This window comes from Tupaia chinensis, unplaced genomic scaffold (assembly GCF_000334495.1).
Source record: "Tupaia chinensis unplaced genomic scaffold, TupChi_1.0 Scaffold000394_1, whole genome shotgun sequence".
In the NCBI taxonomy this organism is placed as follows: domain Eukaryota; kingdom Metazoa; phylum Chordata; class Mammalia; order Scandentia; family Tupaiidae; genus Tupaia; species Tupaia belangeri.
The window spans coordinates 3,270,311-3,286,691 of NW_006159896.1; the positions used below are offsets into that span (position 1 = coordinate 3,270,311).

At 51.4% G+C, this 16,381-nt stretch overlaps 1 protein-coding gene across 4 annotated transcripts in view; it reads right to left on the reverse strand.

Moving 5' to 3' along the window:
- MVB12B (multivesicular body subunit 12B) overlaps positions 1–16,381 on the reverse strand; it is a 195,176-nt gene that overhangs the window by 103,177 nt on the left and 75,618 nt on the right. For all 4 annotated transcript variants that reach the window (XM_027774056.1, XM_006154109.3, XM_006154107.3 and 1 more), the window contains exons 5-6: positions 10,562–10,691; positions 7,607–7,735 (exon numbers count right to left, since the gene is read on the reverse strand). In XM_027774056.1, coding sequence (XP_027629857.1) covers positions 7,607–7,735; positions 10,562–10,691 — 259 coding nt within the window. The remainder of the gene's footprint in view (positions 1–7,606; positions 7,736–10,561; positions 10,692–16,381) is intronic.

A 16,381-nucleotide genomic window follows, 5' to 3' on the forward strand; every position in this document is an offset into this window, starting at 1 on the left:
GAGTTAAAAGCCACTGGGTCCGGGATGCGAACCGTGGTCGATTACATGGGAGTCCACGGTTGACTACATGGGAGTCCATGGTCGACTACATGGGAGTCCACGGTCAACTACATGGGAGTCCATGGTCGACTACATGGGAGTCCAGTGACATAGCCATTATGCTAACTGCTGGTCCCTCTTTTTCTTTCTTTTTTAAGAGAGATGTTTTTTGCTATAGGGCATGTGCCCTTGCTGGAGAGACAGAGAAACAGAAAGGGAGAAATCAATCCCCAGGGATGGCCATGCTGCAATCCCTTCTTCATGCTCCTCTCGGGATTTTGGGCATGAATGCACACGCACCCAGTGCAAGTTTCAAGCTGCTGGGTATGGGACTCAAACCCTGGTTGGCCACGTGGAGTCCAGGAACATAACCATTATGCCATCTGCTGGTTCTTAGCTTCCTTTGCTGGGCCTCCTCACAGGCCAATGCCTCCCATACCAAGCCTGCTGCCGCTGAGACAGGCAGCAAACACCATGAGGGAAAAAGGGAAACTCAGCCTCCTGGTTCTGTGTAATTAGGGGACTCTTGTTCAAATCCTGCGACAATGGGCAGGTGACAGATGTCACCTGTGGTACAAAGACCACCTTATAATTGAAAACTGACAGAAGGCACTCAAGGACATGAGGCTGTCAGTGTAGACAACAGGGCTCCAGCCGACCGAAGGCTCCCCCGCTGCCAGCTCCCTCCTCCAGAAAATGAAGCAGCAGGTTGATGCCCACGTCAGGCGGGTAGATGAGGAAGCAGCAGGTTGATGCCCACGTCAGGCGGGAAGGCAGGGTGGCAGACCAGGACGGAGCACGCTGGACTCAGCTTTTGCTGACGCACGTGATGGGGATGAGGCTGGGTAGCGCTGGATTCCAGATCGCTGCAGGGTGACTCTCCTTTAGGAAGGGCCATTAACCTTTGAGATGACAGCCCTGGGACCAGAGCGACAAAATGATTTTTGAGGTCAGCAAGGATCTATGTTCACAAAACCTGACATCGACATGCAAAAGTTGTGACTGAATCCTGGTGTCCCTGAGAGGAAGGCTAAATGCATGTGACAGATCGTCTGCAATCAAAATGCCCCATTTCCCAGAGTATCTGTCACAGATTGATAACATCCACGCAAAAAGTTAAGTACAATTATGTCTGTCAGTAGAACCATACTTCGGGAGCTGTGACTGACAACTTGCTGGGAGCTGACACATCACCGGGAGATTACTGACACTGCTCAGGAGCCACGCCACCTCGCATGGGGCGCTCAGGCCGACTGACACCTGGGGGCACCTGGGAGGATGACACTCAGACCCACCATTGGGAAATGACTAAGGCGTCTGGTGATTCTGGGTGGGAGGACGGCCCTTCCACCCAAGAAGGGACAGTGTCAGTGAAGGGTCACAGGATGTGTCTATGGCCTGGGGTCTGTGGGGAGCAGGGTTCTCCTTTGGGACCACGGTGTGCAGCTTGACAGGCACGATCAATGGGAAGGGCAGAGTGGAGCTACTGGCGCCTCGTTGCAGACGCTCTAGGACCGTCTTAGCCCAACATCCATGTACGCATGCAATGTCTGGCAATTCCAGACTGGAGCCCAGGCTCCTTCTTTCAGATGGACTCTGAAAGAGACAACAGCACCTGTCATCAGCTCATGCATGCCAGTGCTGGACTGAAGCACGTGTCACCACCGCTGAGGACTCCGGGTGTCTGGGAGGCCCTCCGTGCCTTTCATCCCAGGGACGGGGACATAGCAGCAAGTCCAGGGTCACTTATGCCTCTTTCACTGACGTCAGCACTGGAGGGCAGAAGAGGGTGGGACTGGGACCAGCAGTTGGTGTAACGGCTATGTCACTGGACTCCCATGTAGTTGACCGCGGTTTGAGTCATGGACCTGGTGGCTTAAACTCATGCTGGGCGTGTGTGCGTGTGTGCCCAAGATCCCAAGAGGAGAATGGAGGAGAAAGGACTGTGGCGTGGCCATCCCCACGGGGGGTGATTTCTCGCTTTCTGTCTGTCTCTGTCTTTCTGGCGAGTGCATGTGCCCTATTAGCAAAAACCTCTCCAAAGGAAAAAAGAAAAAAAGAGGGGGGAGTAACGTCACCTGTGAAGTGGCACCAGCAGCCACCGGAGCAGACATCAGGGGCCAATGCCTGCCGCATTGCCCTCCCTGCCTGCCAGAGGTCCTGAAGCTGCCCTCGGCAAGGCGTCTGCACCCCGATGTGGAGGTCTGCGGAATCTGGACTTCTCGGCATGGGGACAGGGACTATGCTACATTTCTTGAATCGGGCGTAAGATGCACTGGTTTTCTTCTATTCCACCAAAGGGCCAAAGAATCCGAATGCTGTCCAACCATCTCCAGCAGCCAGGAGCTCCTGACCCCTTAGTCAGCTTCTGCAGTGCCACAGAATTTCTACCTCTGGGAAGTTTTCTTTATCGATTTTAAAAAACGTTTAACCCAAGTCTACATCCTTGCACCATCAATCCACCTGAACTAAGTTTATCTTCCAGAGCTCAGGCCAAAACTCAATCCTTAATGTGGGTGAGGTCTACATTGGGGTGTATGACAGTGGCTGCAACCCTCTCTATGCCAGCAGGTGCAGGACACCACCCCAGGGGACATCCGTGGCTGTGCACACCAGCCTGCAGCCCATACGACCCAAGCCTGTCATTTTGCGCACTGCCGCCAAGCCAGCTATCCTGTTTGGTTGTTGTACTATTGATTTTTTGACCCTCAGGGCCTTCTCCATTTGTGCCCAACGCCTTCCATCTCCCAGTTCCAGCAGGGTGTTCCAGCTGTGGAGGAGATGTGGAGTATTGATTCTGTCATTCAGCACATCAGCTCTCCCTAATGACTCCGTGTCATCTGCAAATTTGATAAGCATGCCTCTGATGTCTTTATCAAGCCACTGATTCCACCGCTTGGCAAGCTGGGACGGCAGCCCGCCAGGGCCTCCTCCAGGTCGACACAGAACCATTCATCCACTTGTCCACACTCTGGGGCTCCTGGTGTTCGATCAGAAGTAAATCCACCTGCCTCTGGAGCTTTTCCGAATCTCTGTCCTGGCAGCAGCTGAACCTTTTCTTCCTGGCAGAAACCATGCAAAACCCCATGTGTGATGGGACGGTGGAGGGGCTTCTCTGGCTGAAGCCGAGAAGGTGTTTCCTCCCTCTGCACTCCCACCCCAAGGCAGCAGCACAGAACAGACTCCAGAACCCTTACATCTGCTTGCATGCACGAGGCCAGCTCACGACACTGAGGCCAGCCCAGAGACGGTGGGGAAATGGGACCATGCTTCGGCCCCACGGCCAGCCCTGCCCCACTCACCAAACGGCGAGCAAGGGGGCAGAGGACGAGCAGCCCACTGCCCTGGGGGGTGTGGGGGCAGAGGCTACAACTCGTAGGGGGAGTGGCTTGACCGCCTTCCTGTGGAGACTGCCAGGAGACGTGTGTGGGGATGTCTGGGTGTGAGATTAGGACTCGCTGCAGGAGGCAGAGCTCTGCCAAGCCACTTCACGGCATCTTTTGCCACAAACGTCACCAAACGCTGAGGCCAATTCACCAAACACAGCCAAGGAGCACTCCTCGTCTCCTGGGAGCCTGCCCACTGGGGGGGCACGAATCCACGGCTGGTCTCCCCATAAACATTCTCTTCAATGGGGAGGAAACAAGCAGGGAGCTCTCGCATCGGGGCAGTCCTTGCCTCTGGACAGAAAAGGCGATACTCCGTGAGGTCCTTAGGTGCTGGCCCGCCATCTGCAAAAAGGCCCGCCAAACGCCCCTTTGTCTGAAGTAAAGCTGGGGATGGCAGCACTCCAAAACTGGCACATAAAAAGTGGAGGGACGCAGGGGACGGTTTTAGCTTTTGAGATCAAGTTCCAGGCTCAAGAAGGCAGCAACTTCTGCTAAGGGTGCCAGCACTGCCTATTGCACTAGAACCGGCATTAAAACCTTCCCACCACCCTAGGCCGATCAGTAGAGGGCGCTGCGTCACCACTCTGCCTGTAGCCCTGGCTTCAGTGACTTGATCCCTGTGTCCACACAAAGACCACACTCCGAGGAGTGTTTCTTATGCTTGTGGTTTAACAGTACGTGAAGTCAAGGAGCAAAACACAAACTTGCCATTATACACTGTGCTATGCTATTACCTGTGAAAAAAATACACAGAAAAAAGACTCGAAGGAAATATAACAAAAGAGTATGAGCATTTGCTGATTGGAACCAGAATTTCTGTTTTTTTTTTTTCATTATTCTTTATGTTCTGGTTTGCTGATTGGTTCCAGAATTTCTGGGTTTTTTTTTTTTCATTATTCTTTATGTTCTGCCAATATTCGAGAAGTTTGAATATTCTAACAGCCAGAAAAGATGCATGCAGTAATCAGGGTTGTGGGAGTTGTCTGTAGGGCCTGCAGCACAGGGTCCTTGGCTGTCAGAGAAGCATTCGGTGCCCGGACTGAGGCAGGTGCCAGGGAAGTAACAAGGGACAAGACCAGTTCTGGTTCACAGGTTACAGTGTGACCACAGGACAACCTGAAATCCAAATGACCAAGAGATGCTTAGGGGAGCCCAACGCAGGCTGACCCAAGGGGGCTCAGGGAAGGCTTCCTGGGAGAGGAGTCGTTTGAGCTGAGATCTACTAGGGGAATGCAAGCCACGTCCACTGCAAGGTGTCCGCACCAGGTCAGCCTGAAGCCTGAGGCTTGAGGCTGGGGGGGGAGAAGACAAGAAATCAGGGAGCTGGACATGGACACCCCATGCCTTCTTGAGGAGCTTGGTCCTTGCCCTGCAGGGTCTCCCATGGGAGACCCCAACACCTGGAGCACAAACATCCTCCCACCCTGGCTCACCTTCGGGGGAAGGCTGGCAGAGTCCTCTACTGGAGAGTACACCGAGGCCAGAGGCCTCACACACTATTTCCTAAGCCTTCCATGGAAAATTCAAGTAAGCAATGAACATTTCATTTTTAGAAAATCAAAGACACTGCGTAGGAAAACAATACCAAAAAAAAAAAAAAAGTAACTCCACAAGAACCAACACCCCTGACGAATTAGGAGGCTCATGCAGGTACGCGGCTTCCCGTAAATTACCACACAGCGAGAGAGAAGCGCTCGGGACAGACAAGTGGTTTTCACTTGGGAGCATTAATGTACATTCAATTACCCTACTGCATACTGGCTGACTTAACTCAGCCAGATTAGAATACATTTTATATTGACTATTTTGACATTTGTTTTATTTGGCAAGTAAAACAAAACTGATCCAATTTCCTTGCAGCCATTGTTAACCATAAACTGTACAACAGAGGTTATAAAATATACAAGCCTTATAAACACTTCGCTGAGACGCGCTGCCCTCCATCCCACCCGGCTCCCAGTGGCCTGCTGTCCCCGGGCTTGCTAGCTCCAGCTGGAAGTGGCCCGATGCTGTCACATTGACCCGCGGCTTCCGGGACTCCCCCGTCCAACTTTACCTGGGAGAGTCGATGTCTTTCCGTATCCACCAGGAAGTTAAACCTGCCCCGCAGTGGTGTCCATTTCTGGGGCCTTCCAGACCACAGAAAGCCAACAGGGAGCACTCGTAACGACTTCAAGGCTCTCTGGCCTCTGAAATGAGGACCCCAACCCAGGTGACAAACAAGCCTGACTCAGCACGGAGATGAGCCTCGGCTCACCTCTGAGCACATAGGGGATGGGCCCTGGCTGAGCCCTACCCCTAGCACAGGTGATGGGCCTCAGCTGACCCCTAGCACAGGTGAGGGGCCTCGGCTGACCCCTAGCACAGGTGAGGGGCCTCGGACCAGGTGATGGGCCTCGGCTGACCCCTAGCACAGGTGATGGGCCTCGGCTGACTCCTAGCACAGGTGAGGAGGGGCCTCGGCTGACCCCTAGCACAGGTGATGGACCTCAGATGACCCCTAGCACAGGTGATGGGCCTCAGGCGACTTTGGCACAGGTGAGGGGCCTCGGCTGACCCCTAGCACAGGTGATGGACCTCAGATGACCCCTAGCACAGGCAATGGGCCTCAGGTGACTTTGGCACAGGTGAGGGGCCTTGGCTGACCCCTAGCACAGGTGCTGGCCCTGTCACAGGTGATGCCGTGATTTGGGGCACGTGTTGGGCCTCGGCCAACCTCCAACACCGGTGGCAGGCCTCAGCTCATCTGAGCACAGGTGAACTGCCCTCCAGGTAAAAGCAATGATGGTGCTCTTAGCAAGAAAGGAAGGAACCAGAGCTGTCCCAGCCTCACTCCCCTGAAACAGAGGGACTAACCTGCTCCACCTGTAACTTGGAGAAGCTCATTAACTATCATATCTTTCTATGTCTAAGTAAAAAGAAAAAACTGCTTCTTAAGTTCCAGGTGATTCCGGGGGTCATTAAGTTTAAATCCCACTCTCAGTTCGTGACACTGCCAGGAAAAAGAACAGATGGTGTTTATGGGGGAACGTCCCAGAGTGCGAGCAGGGGCGGGGGCGGGAGGAGCCAGGCGGTGGGTGTCCTGACCTGTTCCTTGCAGCTTTTGTTCTTCTCTACTCACCCACGTGGACACTTCTAGGTCCGCTCGATCTCATGTTACATCAGTCCCCAGTTCTTACCTGTGCTTTTTACTTCTGCAATCCTTTTCTCAAACTTCACCCATCTTTAGAGTCTGTTTCTTGCCCTGTGACCTAGCACTAGTGATGTGTGGAATCCTACTCGACAGGATTCTTTTCACCTCTGCTTCTGCCGACGGTGTGGACACCATGACTGCCCCGCGGTACTGCCAGCAGTTGCAGAGTGGCCACTTGGCTCCCCCAAGTTCCTCTGTGTGAACAATTATTAAACTGACACCTGAAAAACTCACAGCTCTCACATCCCCAACTACCTATTAATCTGTAGCTCACTGGAAAAATAAACACTGTTACGGACCCACCCCCTGCAGTTTCAAATGTATCACTGGCCAAGGTGAAGAAGGAATTTGACCTTTGTTTGTTTGTTTTAGAGAGTTTTTTTGTGATAGGGTACATACACTTGCCAGAGAGACAGAGAGAAAAAGCGAGAAATCACCCCCACCCCCCACCCTGGAGGTGTCCACACCACAATCCCTTCTCCATTATCCTCTCAGGATTTGGGGCATGCATGTACACACACCTGGCAAGATATTCAAGCCACCAGGTCCGGGACTTGAACCGCCATCAGCCATGTGGGAGTACAGTTCATTAACCACTATATCACCTGCTGGCTTTTCCCTCCTCCTCCCTCGTCCCTTTTCTAAGGTTTTCACTTTCCTAAGGCCAGCGACCCCAATCACGTGGTTACAAAGCGTGTCTGTGTGTACATAGGGCTCTTTTGAATAACAGGTCTATTTTAAGCTGCACAGTTTGCTATTTTGGGAACCTGCAGGACGTGTGTACACAATAGAACACTGGATGGCCTTCACACTCGGGTAATGCCAAGATTTCTGCCTGGACTTCTGCTCTCCTTCAGGAATCCACCTCCTACAGTGTTCAGCCGTACTCTGCACAGCGGCAGCAGGTGCCAGGCGGAGGAGTTGACGAGTGTGTCCAGCACACCACGGCCACACGGCAGCACAAGACACCATGGACGAGGCTCACCTGGGAAGGTTAGGGGCTGGGGTGGACGCGGCAGATGACTGCGAAGGTGAAGGCGTTGTGGGTTGAGATGAGTCGTGATTTCTTGGTACTCTGCCCATTCGATACCAGATCCCCATGCTGTTTAGTTCCCTTCAGGAGAAAAGAGAAATCTTCAAGACTCGGTTTAGTGCGAAGCATTTGCCTGAGGGACTAAGCAAAGCCCTTGCCTCGAACAGCAGGGAATCGACCATCACCCACCTGTCAGGTGAGTTCACCCCTCTGTACTCTGTCTTGGTTCAGAGGCCAACGTGAGGACAGTTGTCCTGTCTAGGCATGTCCTTATGACGTGGCCATCTTTGTCACCCACCCTGAGCTTGCCTTCTTTTTTTTTTTTTTTTTGAGGTTTTTGCTATAGGGCGCATGTGCTCGCCAGACAGAGACAGACAGAGAGATAGAAAGCGCGAAATCACCCCCCGAGAGGGGATGGCCACGCCGCAATCCCTTCTCCTCCATTCTCCTCTTGGGATCTTGGGCACGCACATACATGCGCCCGGCGTGAGTTTTAAGCCACCCGGTCCGGGACATGAACCGCGGTCGACTACGTGGGAGTCCAGGAACAAAGCCATTATGCTAACTGCTGGTCCCGAGTTTGCCTTCTTATTCCTACTGACACTTTCCTTGTGTCGCCATCTATCCATTGCAGGTAGTTACGTGATAAGTGACATTAGGTCCTTGAGCAGTCAGGGTGAGACAGACGGAGAAATGGGCCCATAGACACATGCCTGGTTTCTAACCATGGGAACTAGCCTGCCCTACTCTGCAGACCTTCAGAACACAGCCCCCTGCGGCTACGTGTCACCTGCAGTCAGCCTCAGTCTCGGGGTCCGTTGGGGAGACATTCTCAGGCTATAAAACCTAAGGTACCCACCCTACAAATTGCCACAACTGAGAGTGGCGAGGGGTCTCACAAGTGCCATGTCAGGTTTCCTGTTGATAAGCCCCCCACGCGTACACACACATACCCTGGCCCCACGACACACAGTCATGAGTGTCTATGACACAGGCATGCTCCTAGCAACTGTGCCAGCATTATTTTAGCCACATCCCATTCTCAGCTTCTCAACTGCCCACAGAACTGCGTCTTTGAGACCTGAACGCCTTACTCCCTACGTCCGTCTCGTAAGCTTCTCTGCACCCGCAGAACTCCTCTACCCCCCGTTTCTGTCTCCCTAGGGGAGGCACGCCAGTCTCGGCACTGAGTTCACTGTGTCCTGGTCAGAACCTCAAGATGCCAGTCTTGGCAGGAATGGTGTTGAATGTGAGGTTTCTCTCTCCCCCAGCAGACAGCCCCAAATCCTTGCAAAGTGACATGTGGAATTGTACCTGTTTTTTAAGAGTAAGTGACTTATTAGAGTTCTGAATGTGGAATTCTCTCCCCTTATATAAAAACAACACCAGAATGGTCTTTCTCTGGAAAAGAACTTTTGCCCCAAGATGAAACAAAATTATACATTAGCAATCTTTTCAAAATGATATGAAAGAAAAAAGATCCTAGTTTTGATTATCAAGACTTGTACTGGGGGACCAGCAGGTGGTTAAGTTGCTGGACACTCCCACATGGTCGACCATGGTTCGAGTCCCAGATCTGGCGGCTTCCTGCGTTCTCCCTTTCTCTTTCTCTCTCTCTGGTCAAATTAAAATAAATGAATGAATAAATAAAATTAAATAAATAATAATTTTTAAAAAGACTTGTATTAGTAAAAATCTATCCTTCATATCTGTTTAAATTGGTTAAAAATGAAACCTTTCTACAATAAAGCAGTTTGAAATAAAAACTACACACAGGTAACTGGTTACAGTAGCACCACGCTCCCTCCAGGGGAGCATGTGGCGGGACCCCCCCACCTCGCATGTGAAGGGACCCAGGTCCTTCTACTGTTCCTTGAGCTCCCACTCCCAGCCACGACCCCTGCCTCCTGAAGTCTTCTGTAGGTCAGCTGACAACGTCTTCCTTTTAAGTCAGTCTGGGCTGGGTTTCCTGTCACTTACAATCAAAAGAGCCCACAGCGAAATCCTGAGATTCCACCGTCCTTGGTGTTTATGAAAGGCTGAAGAGCCAGGCCCTGCTCCTCAGGAGGCTCCCAGGGAAACCAGATGCGAACGGACCCTGGCTGCAGCATTTCTGTTTATCAGGATGGCGGACACCAGACCTGACCACTGCTCAGCGACTGGTGCAGCCGACACAGGCACGGAAGACTTGTGTTTCTTGCTGGTTAGAGTCCTCCAATGGCTTGGAACCAAGTCCAGACCGCCGCCATATCCTGAGAGGTCCTGCCAACCCTCCCCTCAATCTCAACACCCCGACTTGTGCATTCCAGCCACACTGGGCTGCTCTCTGTTCCAGAACATGCCACGTGCATCTCACTTTTACACTCACCCTCCTGCTCTGCCCACAGGGCTCTGCCTTCACCTTGGCATGGCTCTTTCTTCTCTACGGTCAGGTCTCTGCTCGAATGTCACCTTTGTGAACCCTAACCAAACAAGCCCCCGCTCATCACTGTGCTTCATTTTTTCCTCTCTGAGACAATCCCATCAGGGTCCTGGGAGCAGGGCCTGCTCCTCACTCTCCACCATGCCTGGAGCCTGGTGCAGCTGACAAAGTGGGGGCTCCAGACTCGTGGGGTCAGTGAACGGTGCACAACAGTGAGCACCTTTGGTACCACAGAGGCATGCGGGTGGAGCCAGAGGTGCGAGAAGGGCGAATGTGCAGAAGCACAGGGTGGGAGGCCCTAGGTGGAGTGAGTAGCCTGAGCCAAGGCACTGAGGTCGCCGGCACGGCTGGGCGGGCTGCAGCTAAGCAGGAGGGCAGCAGTGAGGCTGGCAGGCCGATGAGAGGCAGCACCGAGGGCCTCGCGGGACTTGTCCCCAGGACTGTGCGCTCAGCACAGAGCAGCAGGGGATTATGATCAGACTTACCCGATAAACGTGTACTGAGGGGGGGCCTGCTTCGTCCGGCCCATGATCCGAATGTCACAAATGGCTGCTTCAGTTGAATCCCGAGGGATGAACTTAATACACAGCCTCTTCTTTCTAAAGGCCACTTCCTCTGAAGGAAAGGAGAACGGAAAAGGTGTAAGTCCTCAGAGATGCCACCATTTCTGTTCTGAGCCCCTGTCACGCCGTGCCCTCCTGGCTGCAGAAAGTCGTGATCCATCCATGTTGCCCGACAAAGGGCTGGGCTCTGCCTCGCCTGGCTGGCCTGTGTGGACAGGCTCTGATGGCCACCCCGTGCTCAGGGCCTGACCCACTCACCTGCTACCAAGGAGCACCCCTCACCAGGAGCACACCACATCGCATCTGCAATGAACAGGTGGTGCCTTCTAGAAGCCTACTCTGCTCACTGCTCGAGTCATCAGATTCCTACACACTGATGTGCTCAGTGTTAACTCGCTTCAACACGCGGACTTTTATCACAGAAATCCTCACACAGACCTCCAAGTAGAGAGAAAGGAAAAACTCACATGTCCCCATCACCCTGTTTCTGGACCTGCTATTTTTATCTCCCGCCTACCCCACTTAGTTTAGCTGGAACATTTTAAATAAACCCCAACACCGTGCCATGGTGCCCATCGGCATCTCAACAGGCATGCAGGCAGACCGCGTTCCGATGTGACCACCATGCCGTTACCGCTCCTAAGCAAAGGGGCAAACCTCCCCCTCACCCGACAGCCTGCCCAGTCAGGTGTTCTCCACGCTCTCACAAATGGCCTTTCACTCTGGGCTTGTCTGGAGCAAGATCCAGACACCGTCTGTGCTCTGCCCTAGGTTGCTAGGCCTCTTATGCCCCTTTGAGTCTGTGACAGCCTCTCCTAGGTCCCTCTTTCTTCAGGGCACTGAGGGGCAGGAGAATGTGGGTGATTTCTCTGACTCCCTTTCCTGTGAACTATCAAGAGTGAAGCTTGATTCGATTCAGGATGGAGTTTTAAAGAGCAGACAGGTCGCAGGTGGTAGGTGCACTTCTGTTGGCGTCACATCCCCGGCCTGGAGTCCAGCTGTGCCCCTCCCGCTGGGACCTCAGTCGTGAAGGTCCAGGCTACCGCACCCTGAGCAGTTTGCTCATCACCTGAGACTCACGCTTTTATTGAACATTTCAAATGGTCATTTTCTCGTATTCATGCTTCTGCATTCACAGAGATTCTTCTATATAAAAAATAACTTTTCTTTGTCAACTCCTTGGCCTCCGGGAGACAAGTTCTGTGCGTGTGCAGGAAAGGACGAAGTGTGTAGTTCTCGTCTTCAGTTGCCAAGGCTCAGGGTAAGGAGCTGGCGCTCATGCCCTGTTCCAGTGGCCAGTGAGGCATCTGTTTGCTTGTCTGTAGTTTTCTGCTTTTTTTAAAGGAGATTTTTGGTAGAAGATGCATGTGCTCCCCAGAGAGATAGAAAGCGAGACATTATTTCCCAGGGGGGATGGCCATGCCGCAATCCCTTCATTCTCCTCTGAGGATCCTCGCAGGATCTTGGGCATGCATGCACACATGCCCAGCATGAGTTTTAAGCTGCTGGGCCCAGGACCAGAACCACGGTCAACTACATACTACATAGGAGTCCAGCGACGTGACCATTACACCATCTGCTGGTCCCCGTCTGAGTTTTAAATGTGGGTTTTAGTTGACTGCAGCCCTTCCATACAGGAGTCAGATGGACCAGCTCGAAATCCCGACTTTGCCATACCCTGGCACTCTGACCGTAGATAAGCTTACTAATGTCTTTGAGCCTAAAAGGGACTGAGTGAAACGCCATTCCACAGGGACACAGGGTAGATGTGGTAACGCAGGCAGTGCCCGGCCCACAGGAGGTGGTGCTCAGTAAAGAACAGCCACGAGGCTCTTGTCATCATCATTACACATAAGCCCCGGTGCATCATTAATGTCCAGCTTTGGTACTGACTTTCAAGACTCCAGTTCTGCGGCAGGAAATGAGCACATTTAAACCGAGGAGCAGAATGAGAAGGGCGGTCCTGCCTCCAGTCTTGTGATTTGACCAAGGGGGAACTACAGCGAGTGGTATTTTGTTATTGTTATTTTTTTTGGAGGGTGCGGTTATTTTGGAAAGAGCCAGATGGGAACTCAGAAACTCCGTGGGTTCTTCCTCCAGGTGGACAACCGAGGGCTAGATCTAATTTGCAAGCCTTGAGCAATAATATCCCGATTCCAGACCCCAGAAATTGTACCTAATGAGGCAGACAGCATCCTGCGGGGAGGGGAGTCCACAGCAACCCTGCACCTTCGAAATGACTGCCTGGTATAAGGTGAGACCCTCTCTCGAAGTAAACTGAAATGCAGGTCTTCTCCCGCCTTCCCTTCCCCACTGCTCTCTGCTCCCTTCCCCCACCAACAGCAAACTCAGGGTAAGAGACAGAGCCACTAATTACGCATGCTTAAGCAGGCCTAATTTTAAGTAAACATATTATACGTAGTCAATAGAAATGTGTTCAGTCATGCTAATGAACACTGAGAAAGTACACAGCACTTTATTAAAACAAACAGGCTTCTCGTTTTTAAGTGCTATATGGATTGCAACAAACGGTATTTTAAATGAATTCCGGGAGTCTCATCTTTGTTGGCTGACTTTATAAAATCCGGGCCTTTAGTGCTCTCAAACTATGTAAGGTTTATCCGGTCAGTATGGGCCCACCTGCCCCTGGGTAAAGGCTCCAGGAAATGACAGTACCACTGGAAATGAAGAGGCTTCCCTCCACACACCTCCTGTCTGACAAGACACCTGATGGACAGCCCAGGACCTAGCCTCAGAATGTCCAAGATGGGAACCCCAAGGACAGTACTCCCAGTCGCCAGGATGAAGCCCCCGGAGTCAGACCACAGGCCCAGCCAACACTCGGTCCTGGGCCTCCTCATCTAACTCGTTCAACAGACTCAGAGGGAGATGCAGAATGGGGACTTCCCTGTGGCTCACAGTGTACTGTGTAAGGATATTACCAGTCAATGACCTGTCAACAACAGACATCGATGCAAATTTTAAAACTATAAAAACATGGGGAACGTGGGAAATTGCTATGTCTATAAAGCAATTTTAGTTCACAAGCAATTCACATTAAGAGTAAGCAAAAGCAGCAGGAAACCCTTGTGAAATGTTCAGTCTTGGCCCAGCCGCTGTGGCACCCTCTGCTAAGACATTGTGCTCTGTAGGTGGGGACCCCTCCAGAGGCCTGAGTTCAATTCCTGATCCAACCCGAAGACCAGGTGGGCGGTGTGCACCTGTAATCCCAGTCACCCAGGCAGCTGAGGCAGGAGGATCACCAGGTCAAGGCTGGCTCAGGCGATATAGTGAGACTATCCAAAAAAGAGCTGGAGGGACCAGTAGTTAGCGTAATGGCTATGTCGCTGGACTCCCGTGTAGTCGACCGATGTTTGAGTCTCAGACCCGGTGGCTTAAACTCACGCGGGGCGCGTGTGCGTGCGTGCCCAAGATCCCGAGAGGAGAATGGAGGAAAAGGGATTGCGGTGTGGCCATCCCCCCTCGGGGGGGGTTTCCTGCTTTCTGTCACTCTGTCTCTGTCTGTCTGGCGAGCGCACACACCCTATAGCAAAAACCTCTCCAAAAAAAAAAAAAGAAAGAGCAGGGCATGTTGGTGTGTGTCTATAGTCCTAGCTGGGAGGCTGGAGGATTGTAGCATGGTATGGCCATGTCTCAAAAAGTATTAGTAAGGATAATAAATGGCGTGGCATGGCCCTGTCTCAAAAAGTATTAGTAAGGATAATAAATAAAGTGAAAATTAAAATATAATAAAGTCAGTAAAACCAAATAAAAACGCGAAAGCCTACGCTGGCAGACCTGGAAAATAGGTAGCAGCCTGTATCATCGGTGGTACCGTGAACTGGTATTTCTGGAAGTTAACTTGCCAACAGACAGTAATGAAGCTTATTATCCTCAGAGAGGCCATCCTGCCAGCAAGGCACTGTGTGTGGCAGGTACCTCAGGAGAGTCAACGGTGAATTAAACACAGGTCCGGCCTCAGAGAAAGTTAAGCAAAGGCATGAGGGAAAGACAGAGGGCTATAGCACGAACTAACGCCAACATTATGAGGGGGTAATACGGCCCCTATTTGACAAATGAGGAAACCGAGGCCCAGGAGGGTGAGGGGATCTGACCAGGTCCCTGCATGGTGAGTGGGAGAGCAGACCGAGTACTAGGTGAGTTGGACTCCACAATCTAAGTTCCTTTCACCACAACGAGATGCCGTTTGTCCTAACAGCAGTAACGATGGCAACCTGAGGGCAGAAGTGATCACCTCTTCACTCTGCTGGCTCCTGCATCTGCTGGCCCCACCCTCCACCCCTGAAGTGTGTGTTGTGTCAGGCACACAGAAAGATGGTGAAGACAGCAGACAGGGCTCCGGCCTCCGACAGATGTTAGCCCTGTCCATGCCACGATGCACTTTGTTGTCAGGGCGAGATCCCCCACTAGACTATGCTCCCTGAGAGGAGCACCAGAACCGTCCTCATCTTTGTCCGGAAGCCCTCAAAACCTATACGCATGTAGGTACACAGGCTACACCCACACCCATCAGTCTTAGCTGACTGTGGAGAGGAGGGAGGCTTGCTTCCAACTGAAATCTAGGGTCAGAGGCTGTTTCCCAAGGGCGGGAGTACGGAAACCTGTCCCTTGAAAGATACAGAGATGGAACTCAGGATGGGCCTTTCAGGCAGGAAAGACTGTAAAACCAATACCTAGAGTGAGAAAAGAAAAGAGCCTGGGGAAGGCATAGTGGGGGGGCTTCAAGTACGAGTGCTTAAAGATGGGGAACATGTCTGCAGAGGAACTGTGGGGCAGGCCACAGAGGACCTGAGACCCAGCAACCTCAAATACTAGAAACTCATCACAAAGAAGTCACTCAAAATCTGTCTATACACAGGGCCAGCCAGTGTGGCGTGGTGGTTAAGATGGTCAGATGCCACATGGTCAACTGTGTAGTGAGTCCTGGACCCGAAGGCTTGAAAAACACACTGGGTATGTGGTACATGCACACCCAAAATCCCAAAAAGAGAGAGAGGGAGGAAAAGGGACTGTCACGTGGCCATGCCAAAGGGGGAGAGGGGGTGGTGCTTTCTCACTTTTCTTCTTTCTCTTGAGAGGGGGTGGTGCTTTCTCACTTTTCTTTCTCTCTCTCTCTCCCTCTATCTCCCTATGGTGAGTGCATACACCCTCTATCAAATTAAAAAAAAGTCTATATATAAATAAATGATCTACAGATACACCATTCCTATCGAAATCTCTAACTTTTTCACAGAAAGAAGCCATAAATAAGCTAATCCTAAAATTCGTATAGAAATTCAAGAGACCCAGAATAAACAAAACAATTGTTAAAAAGAAAAAGTTGAAGGATTTATACTTCCTTTGTTCAAAACTTGCTATAAAGCTACAGTAATCCTGTGTGGTACTCACATAAAGAAAGACATACAATCAACAGAGGAGAACTCAGAGTCCAGAAATCACCCTTCCTATTTATGCTCAATTGATTTCCAATAAGGATACTGAGACATTTTTCTCAATGGGAGAAAAATGGTCTTTCCATCAAGTGGGACGGGAAAAACTGAATATTCACATACAGAAACATAAAGTTGTACCCCTACCTCACACCACACACAAAAAATTAATTCAAACAAAATAAAAGATATGAGTGCAAGAGCTAAAAATACAAAACTCTTAGAAAAAAACATAGGCATAGATCTTGGTGACCTTGGATTAGGCAGTGGTTACACAACTATGTAAATATAT